Here is a 17,313-nt window from a genome sequence, read left to right as displayed (position 1 = left end):
ATTGTGACCATAGGAGTTCCCTTCCTCCAGGGGGAGCCCAATCTTCCACACTGGGTTGACTGTTTCCGAGTGGCTGGCTATGGGCATGCACAAACATGTCCTTAAAACAACCCTTAACATTCGTTTTTAAAACTGCAACTCACCGAGTGGTTAGTGATGTTCGTTGATGTTCCAAAACATAGCGTAGCGAAATACAGTTTCTGTCGTGTTTTATTTTGCATTTTTTAAAATCCCATTGATTTCTGTTGGAAGACTCATTACTCCTTGATATTACTGCACTACCAAAAACGGAAAGGGGGTCTGTTTGTTGTTTTGTTTGTTTGTTTGTTTATCTGTGATTTTGCCTCTGGGCCTACCACCCAAGTGTCCCATTCACAGTAGCATTGTTCTTTAACTAGTGGTTCTATTAATGCTGGTGGTTCTCATCCTATGTCTTCTGCTTAGGCTATCCCTGTACAAGGCCGGATCCACAATGATGCTTTGCCCCTTCTTCCCAAGGGACCACATTGGGAGACACTGTCTTGGTGTGTACTTATAACTACAACACGGTGTGATATTTTGTAGTGGTATCTAAAGACCTTAAGTGTGTAGTGCTTGCTGCAACAGAACAACACGTGTGATATTTTGTAGTGATATCTGAAGATCTTGAGTGTGTAGTGCTTGCTGTGTTGCATGCTTCGTCTGGTGTTGGGTTGCTGTCTCCTGTTTTTCTGTCTCACCAAGGTCCTCCTGAGCAGGGGTTTTGCATTGGCTGAATCCACCAGTTGTTTATAGCAGTATTTTTAAGATCCATCCTCATAACTTTTCTACACCTTTTGTACTAAATTATAAAAAAAATTAAATACATTTACATATCTGCCTCTTGTCAACTGTCCCTTTGCGGGGAAAATATAGAATTAGCCACACTACATTCAGGGAAATATTTGGGTCCTCCTGCCCATCATCAGAGGGGTGGCGTAGTCAGACTGTAAAGAAGATATAGCGCTTGACGGGTACTACAATCATTAACACTGTTTTAAAGCAGCAGTACATACAGTAATTAGACATGCATAACTGGTTTATTGTGGCAGTATATAGACTGCACACATATTAAACTGCTACATCTAGTCTATCCACATTGGTTAAAGCTGCAATTGCAGACCACACATACAGGCACTTACCAAGCTTTCCTGCCTGGTTGTGTGAATATATTTGTTGTGCTTGTTATTTTTATATTTCTATGTTATATTTATATACAATTGTTAATAAAACTGAAAGTATAAAACTTTCGTCTCTTTTTTGTTGTAGCCTACCTTAAGGGTCAGTAGTCAAATCCCTGCTTCCCGTTACAATGCCACTGTTATTGAGTTTACCATAGTGGCACCAGGCCTTCATGTAGCCTAGCAGATATACATAGTTAATCGATTAAACTGTTTTTATTCAGTGTACATGTTACGTAAGGGATAATGTATAGAGCGCCGGTCATTATTGGGAAAATAAGTCCTGACAGGGCGAACCGGACCCCAAATGCGCCAGCGAATCTGGCTTCGTCACCCTGTTTACCTTGCGTTAGTCCGTACAGAAATGGAAGGTGTTATCCGATAAAACGCTGGCGAATAGGCTGAGCATCACCAACGTCTACGTCGTGCCACCATCAGTGGACTAGATCACACCCCTCCGTCCACAGCCACTGCAGCCACTGACACCCCATCCTATAAACCAGAACTGGATGAATAATAGGGCTTAAGCAGATTTACATGGAACACTTGTGTAGAACGCTTCCGACCTGGAGTAGCCAACAAAGTCACATTCAGACACCCTACGAACAATTGAGTAAGGACCAGAGAATTTGGCACAGAACAGGGAACCCGGCATGCGCAATAATGCCAAAAGTTGATCACCCGGACTGAACACACGCTCCACAGTGCAACCATCATACGTCCTCTTCGTTGTATTTGGGCTTTAGGCAAAATTGTCACTGGCAGGCTTGCATGCCAGTGTCAACCTACGACGAAAACCAAGGACATAATCAATAACATTGACAGGAGGTTTGATCTCCTCCAAACCATCCTTCAATAAAGACAAGGGACCACAAACTTGATGGGCAAAAACTAAATCATTAGGGCTGAACCCTGTGCTGTCTTGCACCACCTCCTGTGCTGCAAGCAGCAGCCATGGGACACCCTCCTCCCAATCCCTTCCTAATTCCAGGCAGTAAGCCCGAAGGAGAGACTTCAATGTGAGATGGAAACGCTCTAGAGCCCCCTGGCTCTGTGGATGACGTCCCTTTTCATCCCTGGCCAATAATATATATATAATAAAAGTGTTGTAACAGCCGCTGGTGAGTCTTACGGACACCAAAGTGACCTGCCATATCACCATGCGTTGTCTGCAAGACAACAGTGCGAAACTGTTTAGGCATCACTATCTGTACCACAGGGTCTACAACATCCCCGTTAAACCATGACCACTGGCGTACCAACAAGTCATTCACAAAACACTACCCATTAGCTGCACTTCTCGTTTCATCTTCCGACAAAGCAGCAGTTAAAAACCCAGCCAACTCTTCATCTGCTTTCTGCGCTGCCACCACCTCCTCACGGGACAGAGTACACATAATTTGGGCGAGGCCAGTATAAACTAGACTGGGTCGTAACAATGGTTAAGATGTAACAGACACAGCGATATGCTCCCTGCTCATAAACAGTAGATCTACACTGAAGGCAATGCCACTAGGTGTTGCTGTGCTTTTTGTATTGATATATTTTTGTTCTGCCGAACAGGAAAGATTGTTGTGAGTGGTGAAGACCGGACCAGCGTGTCCAAAGAGTGTACACAGTTAAACTTAGACTGATACGTGTTGGGCTCAAATGGAACATGTGGATGATGTATTTGTTGTCTTTAAAACATTTCTGCTCCTCATAGAGTGACTAACATTCCCACAGTCCTGTTCACACCACAGGAGTATGCAGCCTGCAGCCTTACTGAGGAAACTGCTGAAACTAGCATGTGAACACACACCCACAACACTCATGCACGCATACACATGCACACTCACTCACACATATATGCATGCACATTCACACATGCACACTGCACGCATACACATACATGCACACTCACACACACGCACACACATCTGACACACTTTATTTGCGAAGCTTTCACTTCCTGTTTCTATATTATTAAATTACACCTTATTTAACAATGTATTGATAGCTGTCATAAACACTTGGATCAGGGTGACAACATGAAGGGGAGAACACATCCACCTTCCAATTAGGCCATCCAATTAGATCACCTGGCTAGATCTACACAGTGCTACCTGCAGGCCAAAACAGGGAAAACACAAAAGCAAGCCACATACAACGCAAGGCCAGCCAGGGAGAAAGAGGCAAACCCGTCACATGTAGAGTTGTGCTGTCATATAGTTTACTGTAATATAGCTAAGAACATTCAATGCATTTTATCTAAAAATCCTTAAGCCTAATATTTTTCTTATTAACCAGTGTTGCTTTATGATAGTCACCATAAATTAGTTTATATGCAAAACATAAAAATAATGGCCTATTACCATGGTAAAGAATATTATGTGCATCACAATCACATCAGGTTGCTGTAGATCCGTGTTTCTTAACTGGTGGGTCGGGACCCAAAAGTGGGTCGCGGGACTGTTCTGGGTGGGTCGTGGAGCTTGTGGTTAAGCCCTTCCTCCAAAGCCCGCCAGATCCCTGTGCCCTTGATTACTAATGATTTTAAACTATCATTTAAACTGTCAACTATTATTACTAATCATTTAACTAACATTATTATACGGCTCTTCACAATGCAAGTAGAACGCTCCATTGACTTGAATGGGATTTCCGAAAGTTCTAGCAGTCATTATTTCTTGGGAAAGGACCTCTGAAAACAAGAATGACCGCTGTCAATGGCAACGGAGTTTGTGCTTGGAACTTCATTCAAAAGTGAAAGCAGACGGTTGATCAGCTGTGTAAAGAATCTAAAGAATGTTTGATTCAAGTTCAGCGTGTGTTGCGAACTATTTGTTTCTCAGCAAAAGCCACGACGAAACGGTAACAAATAAGTGTAAAGAGACATATCATGGAGTTTATTTTTTCGTTTTGGCAAGTAGCCGTATAATAAGCGGGATAATGTATAGAACGCCGGTCATTATGGGAAAATAAGTCCCTTCAGGGCGAAACAAGACCCCTCCGCTGGCGCGTTGGGGTCCGGTTCGCCCTGTCGGGACTTATTTTCCCCATAATGACCGGCGTTCTATACATTATCCCTTACCAAATTACTATTTGAAATGAACTTATACAATTCAACAGAATAGAATAGAATAGAATAGAATTCTTTGTTGTCATTGTACAGCATACAATGACAATGGATGGCATTCCTCTTGGTGCTTTGTAAATAAATAAAATATAATTAAAACAATTTCAATTCAATTTAATTGTACTTATAGAGCAGCAAAACATTACACATGTCTCATGGCGCTTTACAGAGTGTTAGACAATCAGAGAATAGAAAAGAAAAGAAAAAAAGGCCCATGGGTAACAGGGGCGAGGAAAAACTCCCTAGAATTGGAGATACATATAGGAAGAAACCTCGAGCAGATCCACGACTCAAGGGCCTGACCCATCTGCCTAGGGTCAGTTACAGGACAGTAAGGTCTGTATACATAACAAATGCATAAGTTAGTCAGGTGTAGAGAATAGAACATGGTGTTTAAAGCCACCTGAGGTGAATGTTACAAGAGGTGGGATGGTTACATATCCAGTATGATAATGCATTAATCCTAATTTAGTGTTTAAACCTAATTTAAATTCAAATAGTCCAGCGTAGGAAATGGAATTGTCCAGGGGATTAGGAGTTGTCATAGGGCAAGTAGTGGGTCGGCAGCACGGGCCAGGAATCCGCGCAGAGTTGCATAGGGCAGGTGGTGGGTCGCTATAGGCTGTATAGGCCAGGAATCCAGGTAGGGGGACAGTAATAGGCGATGATAGGGCAGTCGTAGGTATGGGACTTCAGGTGAGATGAGGACCAAGCACACAGATGACTGATGACGGTATAACTCACATGAAAAGTCCATGACAGCACTATGCTATAGCAGCATAACTAAGGCATGGTGAGGGGTAGTCAACACCTGCGCAGGTATGGTCAGTAACCACCATCGCACGCATGACTGGGGTGCCAGTCACACAAGGACACAGCAGGGTGGTCCATTCCAAAAATCCCTGAGGTGGGTGAAGGTCCACACTGCACCATACCTACCTATGGGAGGCAGTAAAGAGGTATGTTTTAAGTCTAGACTTAAAAATAGGGAGGGTGTCTGCTAATCGAATTGAGGAAGGGAGATTATTCCACAGGAGGGGTGGGGATAGCAGAAAGCTCTGCCTCCTACTGTAGTTTTTGAGGTTCTTGGAATTACATAAAGGCCAGTATTCTGTGATCGTAGCGGTCTGGGTGGGTTATATGGGACTAGGAGATCTAATCTAAAACATAACAATGTATAAGCAATATAGTGTCCCTGCCCTGATATTCCATGACTTTGGCCCCAAAATGATAAAATTCCCTGACTTTTCATGTCTGGAATAGGTTTTCCAAAATTGCATGATATTCCAGAAATTCCATGACCCGTGGGTTCTACCCGAGGGGCTCAGTCCCTAAGTCCTGGTGTGATGGTGCAACTTGTTGCAGACGCAGTGTTCAGTGTCCGTATTGTAGTGGGGTAAAAAACAGTTTTTGAGTCTGTTTGTTCGGGATTTGATGGACATGAAGCGTTTGCCAGAGGGCAACAGTGCAAACGAATGCTGTCCGGGGTGTGAGGGGTCTTTCAGAATGTTGGCAGATCTTGTGAAGCAGCGGAAACTGAAGATGTCCTACGGGGAGCGCACGGCATAGCCGGTGATCTTTTGGGCGGTGTTAATGACCCTCTGGAGGGCCCTCGTATCCGCTGCTGAGCAGTCGGCATACCAGGTGGATATGCAGTAGGCCAGCACGCTTTCAATGGAGCAGTGGTAGAAGAACACCAGCAGCTTCCCCTCCAGGTGTTTTTTCCTGAGGATTCTCAGGAAGTGGAGTCACTGCTGGGCTTTCTTGACCATGTGGTGGGTATTGGTGGTCCAAGAGAGGTCCTCTGCGATGTGTGTGCCTAGGAACTTGAAGACAGGAACCCTTTCCACATGTTCCCCATTAATGTGGAGTGGTTCCGTGTCTGCCCTTTTCCTACGAAAGTCAATTATTAATTCCTTTGTCTTGGATGCATTCAAGATGAGATTATTGTCCTTGTACCACTCAACCAGTATGTGGACCTCCTCCTGATAGGCTGACTCGTCTCCCCTGAGATGAGACCAACCACGGGTCTGCGTCCGTTTGTAGAGTGGGTGGGTGGTGGGGGGTAGTCATGTGTGTACAGAGAATAGAGCAGGGGACTCGACACACAGCCCTGGGGGGAGTCGGTGCTGAATGTGAGTTGGGATGTGGTCCTGGGAAAATATTCCAAGGTAAAAATCTTGTTCATAGTTCAGTCTTGAAATAATTCTGTCCTTCTGTCCAGTTTTATCTTTGAGCTCATATATTTTTCACTGTGTCACATTTTTTCACTGCAATCAATTAATTTGTCAGAAGCCACTAAATCGTTTTATTTTGTAACATCCTTTGTTTAAAAACAACTTACAAAATCCAACATGTCTTTCAATGACATTGTAAATGTTATGTTGGCTTTTTGAATAGAAATAGTGTCAACCCATCCTAATTGGAACACATAAGCAAACATCCTAGGTATCAAAGGCATAAAAAGATTCCACAGCATCCTGGACAATGTGTATTGTCAGGTGTGAGGGTTATTTCCAGTTTGTGCTCTGAAGAAATGCAAAATACTTAATTTGCGTTTCTTTGCTTTTCCTTCTGTGTCATCATCATCTTCATCATCCTCATCTTGCTCTTCCTCTTGCTCATCACTGTCTGCCTCCTCCTCTTCTTGCTCTTCCTCATCACTGTCTGCCTCCTCCTCTTCATCATCTTCCTCCTCCTCTCCCACATCCATGTGCTCATCCTCCTCTTCCTTAATCTTATCCTCATCCTCTTCCTTATCCTCTTCCTCATAACTGTCCACATGCAGATCACTTTCCCAAGCACGGTTGCCTGTTAAGTCTGGTCTAAAGGTCATGTCCTCAGCATACTGAATCACTAGTTTTGTGTTCTTTTCGGCCAAAAAGGATTCCCACACATGTTCATGTTTGTCTTTTGTTTGTCTGAGAATAGACACCAGAACGGGCAGTAAAGGGAGTCCATATTCAAGGATGCTGCCTATTGGTTTCGTTCTTTTGTACACGTAGCCTCCTGTATGTATACCTATTACATTGCAGTGCTCATCAAAGACAGGGGATCCAGATGCTCCATAGAAAAAGCAGCTGTTGTACTCAATTTGAGAGCCATCAAGCTCTTGTTTCCTGTTAAAGTATGTGTCTTTAATGACTTGAAAAAAATCAGAATTTTCTGCTGCATGTTTCTCAGCTGCCTTTAGCTGGTTTTCACGCTCAATAATGAGACACGTGTCCATTTTCTTAACACCGGAGTCTGGGTGACCTATGACGCAGACTCCCCCTCTCACTGGTGGAGCACTATAGTGTTGAAGAAGTGGTGGAGGCAATGCTTCAGGAGACTTCTTTAGCTCCAACAGAGCAAAGTCCACATTATGTTGTTGAGTAGACTTATATTCAAATGCTATAGGCCTTCTCTTCAATGCAAAATGCTTTTTGTTTTCTGGGCTAAAATCTTCAAAACTGAATGACACACTTAGATTGTTTAAAAGGTTTTCTTTGTTTTGATCTGTGATGACGTGTGCATTAGTGAGAATGAATCTGCCAAAGAGTAGAAACCCTGTTCCTAATGCTTGATTATTGTAATAAACCTGGCAGATAGAGGCACTTCGTTCCATGAGCATTTTTAAAGTTTTTATCTCAGAGAAACCCTGAGTTTCCTTTGAAAATTCCTCTCTGAGGAGCTCTCGCACTTGTTCAGCACTCTTAATACCCTCACGAGCTTTAAGATGCCGTACCAAACTGTCAAATTGATCACGTAGAATCTTTAAAATCTCCCCAGTGTTTGGTATTTTTCCCAGAATTTCCACTTTCTTTGTACGCTTTGACTTTGAAGTGGTGGTCATCTCCTTTTTGCCAGAGGCCAATAAGGCCTTTCCTGAGGACTGACCATCTGATATTCTTGAAAGTGGATGTGAATCAGCCATATCCTCTTTGGAACATGATTGAGATTGATGATCATCAAGGTCATCCAGCATTTCCAGACTATCAGGTATAGCATCAGGGCTGTTAAGAGCAAAGCTGTATAGTTTATGATCTTTCAGTTCATCTACAGAGTTTTTCATCTTTGTGATGATATTCTCATTATCTTCAAGAGCAAAGTCCTTGGTAAATAAGTCCTCTGCAAAACGTCCATCTCTTCGTAGAGCATCCTTTACAGTTTCTCCTTTGACTCCAACAACACACACACAATCCACTTCGTTCTTAAGTCTCTTGTTTTCCATTATTACATTACGTTTTAAGCCTTTTTTGCCAGTTGTGCTGACATGGAAGATGACCAGTTTTTCAGGTTTTCCTAACGGCAAATGTTGGCTGGTTTTTGTTTTTTTTTGTTTTGTTTTTTGGTCACGTTTGATGAAGCGTATTTCAAGTTCCTCATCATTTTCAAGTAGACAACAGGGGAAACGTACACCTATAGCCGGAATGTTGGGCTTTTTTCTTTTAATAATTAGATCCATTCCAGCTTTGGTGGTATGGATCTTTTCAAAGTCACTGTCTATCAACAATGCATTGAGCACTTCTGAAGAATTGTCAGAAGATATAGTGCATAGTTTCTTCCCATTTAATGAGTACCGGAAGGTTTTTTTGGAAGGTTTCTGTAGGGAGCAAAATATACAAAAACTCAGCTCATTCATTTAAATATTTGATATGAAAAGTTTTCAGAAAGAATTGGAAGGATTTCAGAGTAGTATACTTACACTTTCTGCCATTCTTGATGAGCTTGCTCTGTTTAGTTCTGTAAAATAAAAATTTAAAAAGCAGCATTTAGCATCGTCTTGGTTCATCTACAAATCTCATATTGAATTTCTGCAATTAGGTTTCCATTCCACTTCTGTTCGTCAGTTTATAAATCACTGTTGTGAAAACAGATTCGTAGGGGTATTTCACAAAAGCAAGTGAACAACAGCTTTTGATATAGACTAACAAGGAAGTTAATTATTTCCTTTTTGAATTTTAACAGTGAGAATAGGGGTGGTGAGTGCGTCCTCATCTAGGCACACAGTCATTAAGAAAACAGCATGCCCCTATAACCAGATAGAGTATGACTATAAATCACTTTATATTGTCTGTCACCGAAACACCTTTGAAAATATGCCACCATTTCCGATCAACTTCTGCAGTGGGCTGGTCGGGACCAGGCTGCATAGAATAAATCCCCACGGTAACGTTCGGCCATCTCTTTTGGTAACCAATTTCTCTCTCTCAAGTCATGGCTAAATTCATCCCGGATAACCAAACAAATCCGAGTTTATTCCCTTATGTAGGTTTTGTGAAATACCCCTCTGGTGTAAAAAAAAAAAACATCCTTAGTTTATCTGGCAAAACTCAGTTAACTTGAGTTAATGGAATGGCTTGAACCTCAAGTGAAATTCAAGTCAGGCATGTTCTATCAGGCCTAAGCACCGCTTTCATTAGCAACGTTGATGGAATGCCCCATGGTTACAGTCGCAGACTATTCTTTCACACAATCTTACATCACAGGCCACTCAAAACTCCCATGACGTTGGAGGTGCAAACAATATTGGAAGTGCATTAACAGCTATGGAAAACTCACCTTGGACAGGAGTGTAATAGTAAAATAAGAGGTGGTCAAACTATGAATTCTGTGATCACGGTACGGTGGACTGCGCCATGCGGTATAGGATTTTTAAAAAAGGAACATGTTTGATGATGGTATTATTGTCAATTTTTTATAACAATATGCAGTGGTATTATGGTTCCAAGAGTGTTGATGAGTGTAGGCCTACATAAGTATATACTCTTTTGATCCTGCGAGGGAAATTTGCATTTATCCCAATCCGTGAATTAGTGAAACACACTCAGCACACAGTTAGCAGTGAGGTGAAGCACACACTAATCCTGGATCAACAGCGGCACTCGGGGAGCAGTGAGGGATTAGGTGCCTTGTTCCTACTGGTCGGGGTTCAAACCGCCAACCCTCCGATCACAAGTCCGAAGCGCTAACCAGTAGGCAACGGCTGCCCCTACATATTGTGTATGTGGATAATACAGTGTGATTTTTGAATGTTTAAAGCTGCAATTGGTGAATTAACTATTTTGAGAGGTGGATAAACTCTATTTCTGAAATTTCAGAGCTGCGTTTAGCCTCCACTACAATACCTGACCTTGGATAGAAGTGATATGCACCGCTGGGTTTTAGGATTTATGTCATCTGATTACATGATTACAGGTTGTGTTGTTTGGGTTGATTTGACCATCAGTTAACTTCGAAACAGGCACATTACTTTGGATAGACAATAGCACTATTTCATAGGAGTGATTAACGGCAAAAAATCTAGACTGTAATACTGTAATAACTCAACATTAGGCACCTCCGATATGTTTTTAGCTATAAAAACGGTGCTTTCATTAAGCTACACAAATAAACATGGCACAATACTTTTATAACTTCTGAGCCAGCTTTTTCTATGTGATCTCAATGGCGATGCAGCTTTTGTTTGCACTCCAACAGCATGGCATAGGCCTACCTGTTATCACCCACAAATGCCCGTACGTTTGTGTAGAACATACTAGATAACGGAGCGACTTTTGCCCTGTGGTTGCGCGCATTAAAGAAAATTGTGCTTAGGTTACACTCATCTTAAACAGAGGATTATCAAACGTCAAAGTCTTCAGAACATAAAGTTAACTCAACATTGAACAAGATACAATTCGAGCCGTTACTTACGATTATAAGACGCTTTCAAAGAACTTCAAAAGCAACTCGGCAACTTGGCGCTTTCCTTTTCGTACGGATTGCTTGTTGAAAGTAAATGGGCGGCCTCTTTTATCACACCAAGTAACAGATTGGATGAAGGGATTTCCTGTAAAATGCTAACTAACTGACAGTCATATCAATAAGCGTTTTCGCACAGAGCAGTTATATGAACAGTCCACTTTTAAATTAATTCTAGGCTACTACTCTCACCCAGTAGACGTTTTTCGCGGTCTTGCAGGATGTAGGAAGTTGTAAAGTGATGTAAGCACGCCGACGTTGTACGAGAAGCCTGATTGAATAGGGAATGACGTGGTTCAAAGGTAGGCTGGACTCAACGTTAAGCTCCGCCCACATTGAGCCCAGCCCCGATCTTGCAGCGAGTGGTAGCCTACTTGACAAGGTGCGCCTCCGACCACTGGTCATTGTTTCCGTTCAATAGCAACGAAGGATCCCCCGAGTCCTCGGGTAGGCTACAGTAGCAGCTCTGTACTGGGAATCAAAGAACTCTCATTTCGGGCACAAGTCACAGTACATTGTACAAACAACAATTCACCAATATTGACATATAGTGGATGGTTTCTGTGAGGCATTTGGGTGCGAATGTGCACAAATACAGAAGGCTATATATATCCTACTTTCCAGGCCCCTGGAAATATTAAAAGTTACCACTTTGGGTTCTCTCGGCAGTTTCATGGTTTCCATAATTTCGAATGAATCAATCAATCCTCAGCGATTCATTTTAAGAAGTAAGCATATACTCTTTTGATCCCGTGAGGGAAATTTGATCTCTGCATTTATCCCAATCCGTGAATTAGTGAAACACACTCAGCACACAGTGAACACATAGTGAGGTGAAGCACACACTAATCCCGGTGCAGTGAGCTGCCTGCAACAACAGAGGGGTTAGGTGCCTTGCTCAAGGGCACTTCAGCCGTGCCTACTGGTCGGGTTTCAAACCGGCAACCCTCCGGTTACAAGTCCGAAGCGCTAACCAGTAGGCCACGGCTGCCCTAATATATGAAATTAGGACCATGTCTGTTTTAGATATGCATAGATGTGGAGATAACCTAATCGAGGAACAATAACGTTTTATCAGAGCAATTACTGGAGTTGTCCTATCACTATTTTATCCGATGTTCTCCGCCGCGGTGGAAGGCCGGTGAGTCACCAACACCAGCGACCTGCCTTTAAAAAAACAGGGGGTGCTCATCACCCCTCTGTCCACTCGAATGGACGACATTCCAGGGAACACTGCGGTCGCCTTTCGTATGCACTGTCAGGTCAAATATTCTCAGCGTACATAAATCCGTCAAGTGTCTGCGCCCCCAGGGAACAATCTGATACCGCATGGCGCAGTACACCTTACCATGATCACAGAATTCATAGTTTACCCACCTCTTATTTTACCACTACATTCCTAGTCTTGCAGTATTCACAGGAATCCATAGGAATTAAATATTCATGTTGTTTTATCCAATATTAGTTGTGCAGATGTATAGTCCATCTTATACACACCCATGAAGCCAACAAAGAAAATGCAAAAATAGAGACTTTTGTGTAATTATTCCATTTTGTGTATTCATTCCTGGAAAGTCCTAAGGGGTTTCCATAGGGCATTACAAAACGCATGAGCATACCTTGGCAAATAATGGTCTAAAGTACTTATTTTTCAGTCTATATTGATCTACTTTTGCACACAGCTTCGCAAGACCTGGTGCTAGGGCTCAGTTGTGTTTCTAAAATCATATCAAGTTACCTAGAGGGCTGAAATGTGGTCAGTTCAGAGATGCTTGTTATCCGGCAGAAAGAAAAAACAATATTCTAGGCTCTGTAACTCTGTGCCAGTGCTTCCTAAGAAACTAGGATCTTAGCTTTCTAAAGACGTCCAGCATTTGATGGTAGGCCAAAAGAACACACTGCCCTCTGAAGTAGGCAGTGCAATATTGGGGGGGGGCTAGAAATGGTCCAACAGGTTATGGGAAGATTTAAAAAGAGAGACTGGCACTCTTGCACTCTAACATTTGTGTGTTACAGGTACCGTTGCATAAAAAATGGTATTCACAAGACTACTTTTACTTTTATACTATAAGTACATTTTCAGGCCTGTACTTTGTTACTTTTACTTGAGTAAAGAAGTTAAATCAGTACTTCTACCTTTAGCAGAGTATTTTTAACACAAGTATTTGTACTTCTACTTCAGTACGGGAAGTGAGTACTTTTGCCATCTCTGCCCTTCGGTTACAAGCCCGAAGTAGGCCACGGCGGCCCCCTGTGTGTGTGTGTGTGTGCATAAGAAAATGGATGAACAATTAGAGAAGGCTATTCTTAAAAGGACTGTGTGACAGGCCATCCCGATTTTCATATCCGGGTGCCTGCGACATTTTCCCAGATCCACATGTTATGCCCCCAACTCACCAAAAGATGGAGCGCGCGCCGTTCATTTGTAGTAGCTTCTGCAATTCCGAAGACCGACGTGAGAGTTGAATAGGCCTTTAAGCTGTAGGCTACCAATTGTCAAATATTATGAGGCGCCATGCGATTGTCAGCAACACTGATTACAACCAACTACATTATTGTCGTTTGCCATAAAGTTAAGACATATGGAATTACAGTCTACTGTTAGTGATGGTCTTATAGCCCGGGCAGCAAATTAAATTTGCTGCTGCTATGTCATCGGCCGATTTAGATGTGAGATATAGGCTACCACAGTGTATTATCTTGCTATATAATAAGTTGTCCTATAGTTATGTTCAATTAAAATCTTTAGCCATCAGATCATCAGTTTATGAGAGCATGTAACACTGTGCAGATGCAGAACCTTTTTTGATATTTGTCTTTAATTAAAATATTCTACCCATTCGCTTATTAGAAGAGGCCACGAGGGGCTAGGGCATACATTCAAGCAAGGACTTTATCTCTGTTATCTGAGTGAACATGAGGATTGCTAATTGGGAGCGAGAACACTTGGCATCATAACCTTGCTAGACACTCTGATGTTCTACCTTAGCCAGCCCGTAGGTGCGTGATCAGCACCGTTGAATAAGTAGGCTAGGCCTAGTCATAAATGGTTCCTTTCGCGACATCATGCGCCTTCATTTTTAAAACAACATACTGATATACTAGGCCTATGTATCCTAACCATGTAAATAACTTCTCGTTGTCAAAGAGGACTTAAGATGTTTATTTTGAGAATGCATTGAGTGAGAGTGAGTATGGCAATGGTTGACGATTCGCGAATGGACGCGCTCACTAGATGGTTTGCGAGAGGGGGCAGCAGCGGAGGGTTCCTCCTACTTCCCCTGTAGTTCCGCGTGGGGAGACGAATAGTATGATCCGGGCCGGGGTGAGCACAGAGCACACCGAGTCTGGTCAACTGGAGGTAGTGGCATCATCAGCATCACAGCGCGGCTCGCCCCAGACCCCGCTGTCCGGATCAAGCCAGCCGCCGCGCTCGACCCACTCCGCCCGCAGTTCCTCCGCACGAGCCATGAAACAGACTTTACTCGAACTAATGAGGATGAACAGAATTTGTCGGATGGTACTGGCCACTTGTTTGGGATCGTTCATTCTGGTCATCTTTTATTTCCAAAGTATGTTCCAGCCAGGTAGGACTTTGTTTTCTCTCCCTCCATCCATTGCTGTCCGTTAAGTTGTGATGTCTCGTCGTCGTGTTTCGTTTGTAGGCTATGTGTTGCCAAAGATGCTGTCGGCGTTTCACGCGCTTGAAATGGCATTAATAAATAATGAGAGCCGGGATCGATCCGAGGTAGCGGAATACTAGTAGCCTACCCCGGCACACATGCCAGTGTTGTGACCAGTGGATGTCGTTTGGATTTAATTGTTAAATGGCCGTAGTGTCGGCATTTTCCGGAGCGTATTATATATAGGCAGGGCATGTTTCTGTCATTACCGTTATTAAGTTTGGTTCATTTTAAGCATAGAGTCTAAAATACCATTTAAGAATAGTCACACCCTTAACCAAGAATACGGCGCTATAGAGCGTGGCGGTCTTTTTCACCACCGGTCATTGTTTCCGTTCAATAGCAACGAAGGCTATCCGTCCGCCGAGTCCTCGGGTACAGTAGCAGCTCTGTACTGGGAATCAAAGAACTCTCATTTCGGGCACAAGTCTTACACTGTACAAACAGCAATTCACCAATATTGACATATAGTTGATGGTTTCTGTGAGGCATTTGGGTATGCGAATGTGTACAGATACAGAAGGCTAGCCTATATATACTTTCCAGGCCCCTGGAAATATTAAAAGTTCCACACTTTGGGTTCTCGGCAATTTCATGATTTCCATCATTTTGAATGAATCAATCAATCCTGAGCATTGGCACGCTGCTAACATCCAAAAGGCGATTCATTTAAAGAATCTATGAAATAAGGGAAAATTCATTCTGCGAATTGACTGGCATGGCTGTTTTACGCATAGATGTGGAGATAACCTATTCGAGGAACAATAACGTTGCATCAGAGCAATGACTGGAGTTGTCCCATCACTATTTTACCCGATGTTCTCCGCCGCGGTGGAATTTCTCTTAGACCGGTGAGTCACCAACACCAGCGGCCTGCGAACATTCTCAAGCGCACGTTGGAATACCCTTTACCCGCATCATGCCATCAAATGCGACCTAACATGCTAATACGCGCCTTTAAAAAACAGCGGGTGCTCATCACCCCCGCTGTCCACTCGAATGGACGACATTCCAGGGAACACTGCGGTCGCCTTTCGTATGCACTGTCAGGTCAAATATTCTCAGCGTACATAAAGGATTCCGTCAAGCGTCTGCGCCCCAGGGAACAGCCTGAAATGTTAGTTGGCTAATAGGCCTGTCGTTACATCTCAACTGAATGTTTGTGTTAGTACAGTAGGTTGTTTTGATGTGACGCTCCTCTAGAGCTTGTAAGAAATAGAACAGTATCCAGGTCGCTAGGTCTCGCTACCCCCCCCCCCCCCCACACACACACACACACTATTAACACAGTTGAAGTAAAGTAAAATATCTAAGATGTCCTCTATGCACACAAAAGGTGCATTTGTTTCACACATTTGATTTAAAAAATAGTTATTTTAGTTAACCCTTTAGCTTTACATTCAGTTCACAGGCTACAGCTTTTTGCCAATTGCATATTCCTTCAAGATGTCAATGGGGTACACATAAACATCACACTACATCTCACTGGCAAGCTGTAGACATACTCTGTGTGTGTGTGTGTGTGTGTGTGTGTGTGTGTATCCATTGCTTGCTGTTTTGAAATGAGTACCACTGATGGAGTGAAAGAGACAGGGACAAGAGTCTGACTAGAGACGACAGAGAGAGCTGTCATGGCCTCGCCATGACTCTCTCTGAGAAGTGATGACCTTGTGGTGACCTAGCCCCTCAGTTTACACACACACACACACACACACACACACTACAGGAGCCGCGTACGGAGTGACAGCACACCTGGTCAGTAGTGACCCTCCTTCCCCTGTCTCACACCATCTGCTCATCTGTGTGAAGAACAAAAGGCGAGGAGAGGGGATGGCAGAGACAAAAGAAACGGAAAAGAACAAGAACGAGAAGAGATGAACTGAGAGAGCAAGAAAAGGAGGGAGAAAGGAGAGCATAAAGGAGGAGAAAAAGAAAGAGACACTAGTGGAATTTCTGTGGGAAACTCTAAATTCCACAAGGCCAGCAATGCAGGACAGACAGGCAGGTATGTGGCCTGGTCAAGCTGGGGTCTGAGACTCAGACTGGGGCAGAGGTGTGTGTGTGTGTGTGTGTTACGGTCCCCATCATCACACACACACACACACACACACACACACACACACAAACACACACACACATCCCAAATCCCCCAGTCCTCCTTTGTCTGTCGTTTGGTGAAACCCGACACTGGACTTTGGTCCACTGTTTAGCCAAACAGGAACATAATAGAGATATCTCACAGTCAGCCACAGTGAGAGAGAGAGAGAGAGAGAGAGCATGTGTGGGTGTGTAATGTGTACATGTACGAAATACAGATGAAATACTGTTATTCGTATAAAAGTGGCTGAGTTGTAAAGCAGTTGTCAAGGAGATTTTTTGAGGAGTGCTACTGTGTGTGTGGTCCATGCTGTCTTGTATTGAGCAATATTGTGTGTGTGTGTCTGTGTGTGTGTGTGTCAGTGAGGTATCTTTCTTTCCCCTGGGCCCCAATGCGTGTATGTGTGTGCATCAGTGCATGCGTGCCAGCGTGCGTGCGTCTGTGTGTGTGTGTGTGTGTGTGTGTGTGTTGTGGGAGCGTATGCAGGAT

General features: G+C 43.3%; 2 protein-coding genes across 4 annotated transcripts in view; one reads left to right on the top strand and one right to left on the bottom strand.

Moving 5' to 3' along the window:
• Positions 1–5,235: 5,235 nt before the first annotated feature.
• Positions 5,236–11,281, bottom strand: LOC121697107 (serine protease FAM111A-like). The gene is made up of 3 exons (XM_042078422.1): positions 10,996–11,281; positions 9,005–9,042; positions 5,236–8,902 (listed from the first exon to the last, which is right to left on the bottom strand). Exons 2-3 carry the CDS (start codon positions 9,014–9,016, stop codon positions 6,815–6,817), a joined length of 2,100 nt encoding a protein of 699 aa, XP_041934356.1. The 5' UTR covers positions 9,017–9,042; positions 10,996–11,281; the 3' UTR covers positions 5,236–6,814.
• A 3,098-nt stretch (positions 11,282–14,379) lies between these two features.
• The window catches only part of chst11 (carbohydrate (chondroitin 4) sulfotransferase 11), a 48,923-nt gene continuing 45,989 nt past the window's right edge, over positions 14,380–17,313 (top strand). For 2 of the 3 annotated variants that reach the window (XR_006026389.1, XM_042078429.1), the window contains exon 1: positions 14,380–14,630. Coding sequence is in view for 2 of the 3 variants with exons in the window: in XM_042078429.1 (XP_041934363.1) it covers positions 14,513–14,630 (118 nt within the window). In the remaining variant the exon portion in view is untranslated. The remainder of the gene's footprint in view (positions 14,631–17,313) is intronic. The other variant, XM_042078430.1, reaches the window with a different exon arrangement.

Source organism: Alosa sapidissima, chromosome 22 (genome assembly GCF_018492685.1).
Source record: "Alosa sapidissima isolate fAloSap1 chromosome 22, fAloSap1.pri, whole genome shotgun sequence".
Classification (NCBI taxonomy): domain Eukaryota; kingdom Metazoa; phylum Chordata; class Actinopteri; order Clupeiformes; family Clupeidae; genus Alosa; species Alosa sapidissima.
Note: the sequence above shows the minus strand (reverse complement) of the source record. Positions and strands in the feature narration are given on the sequence as shown.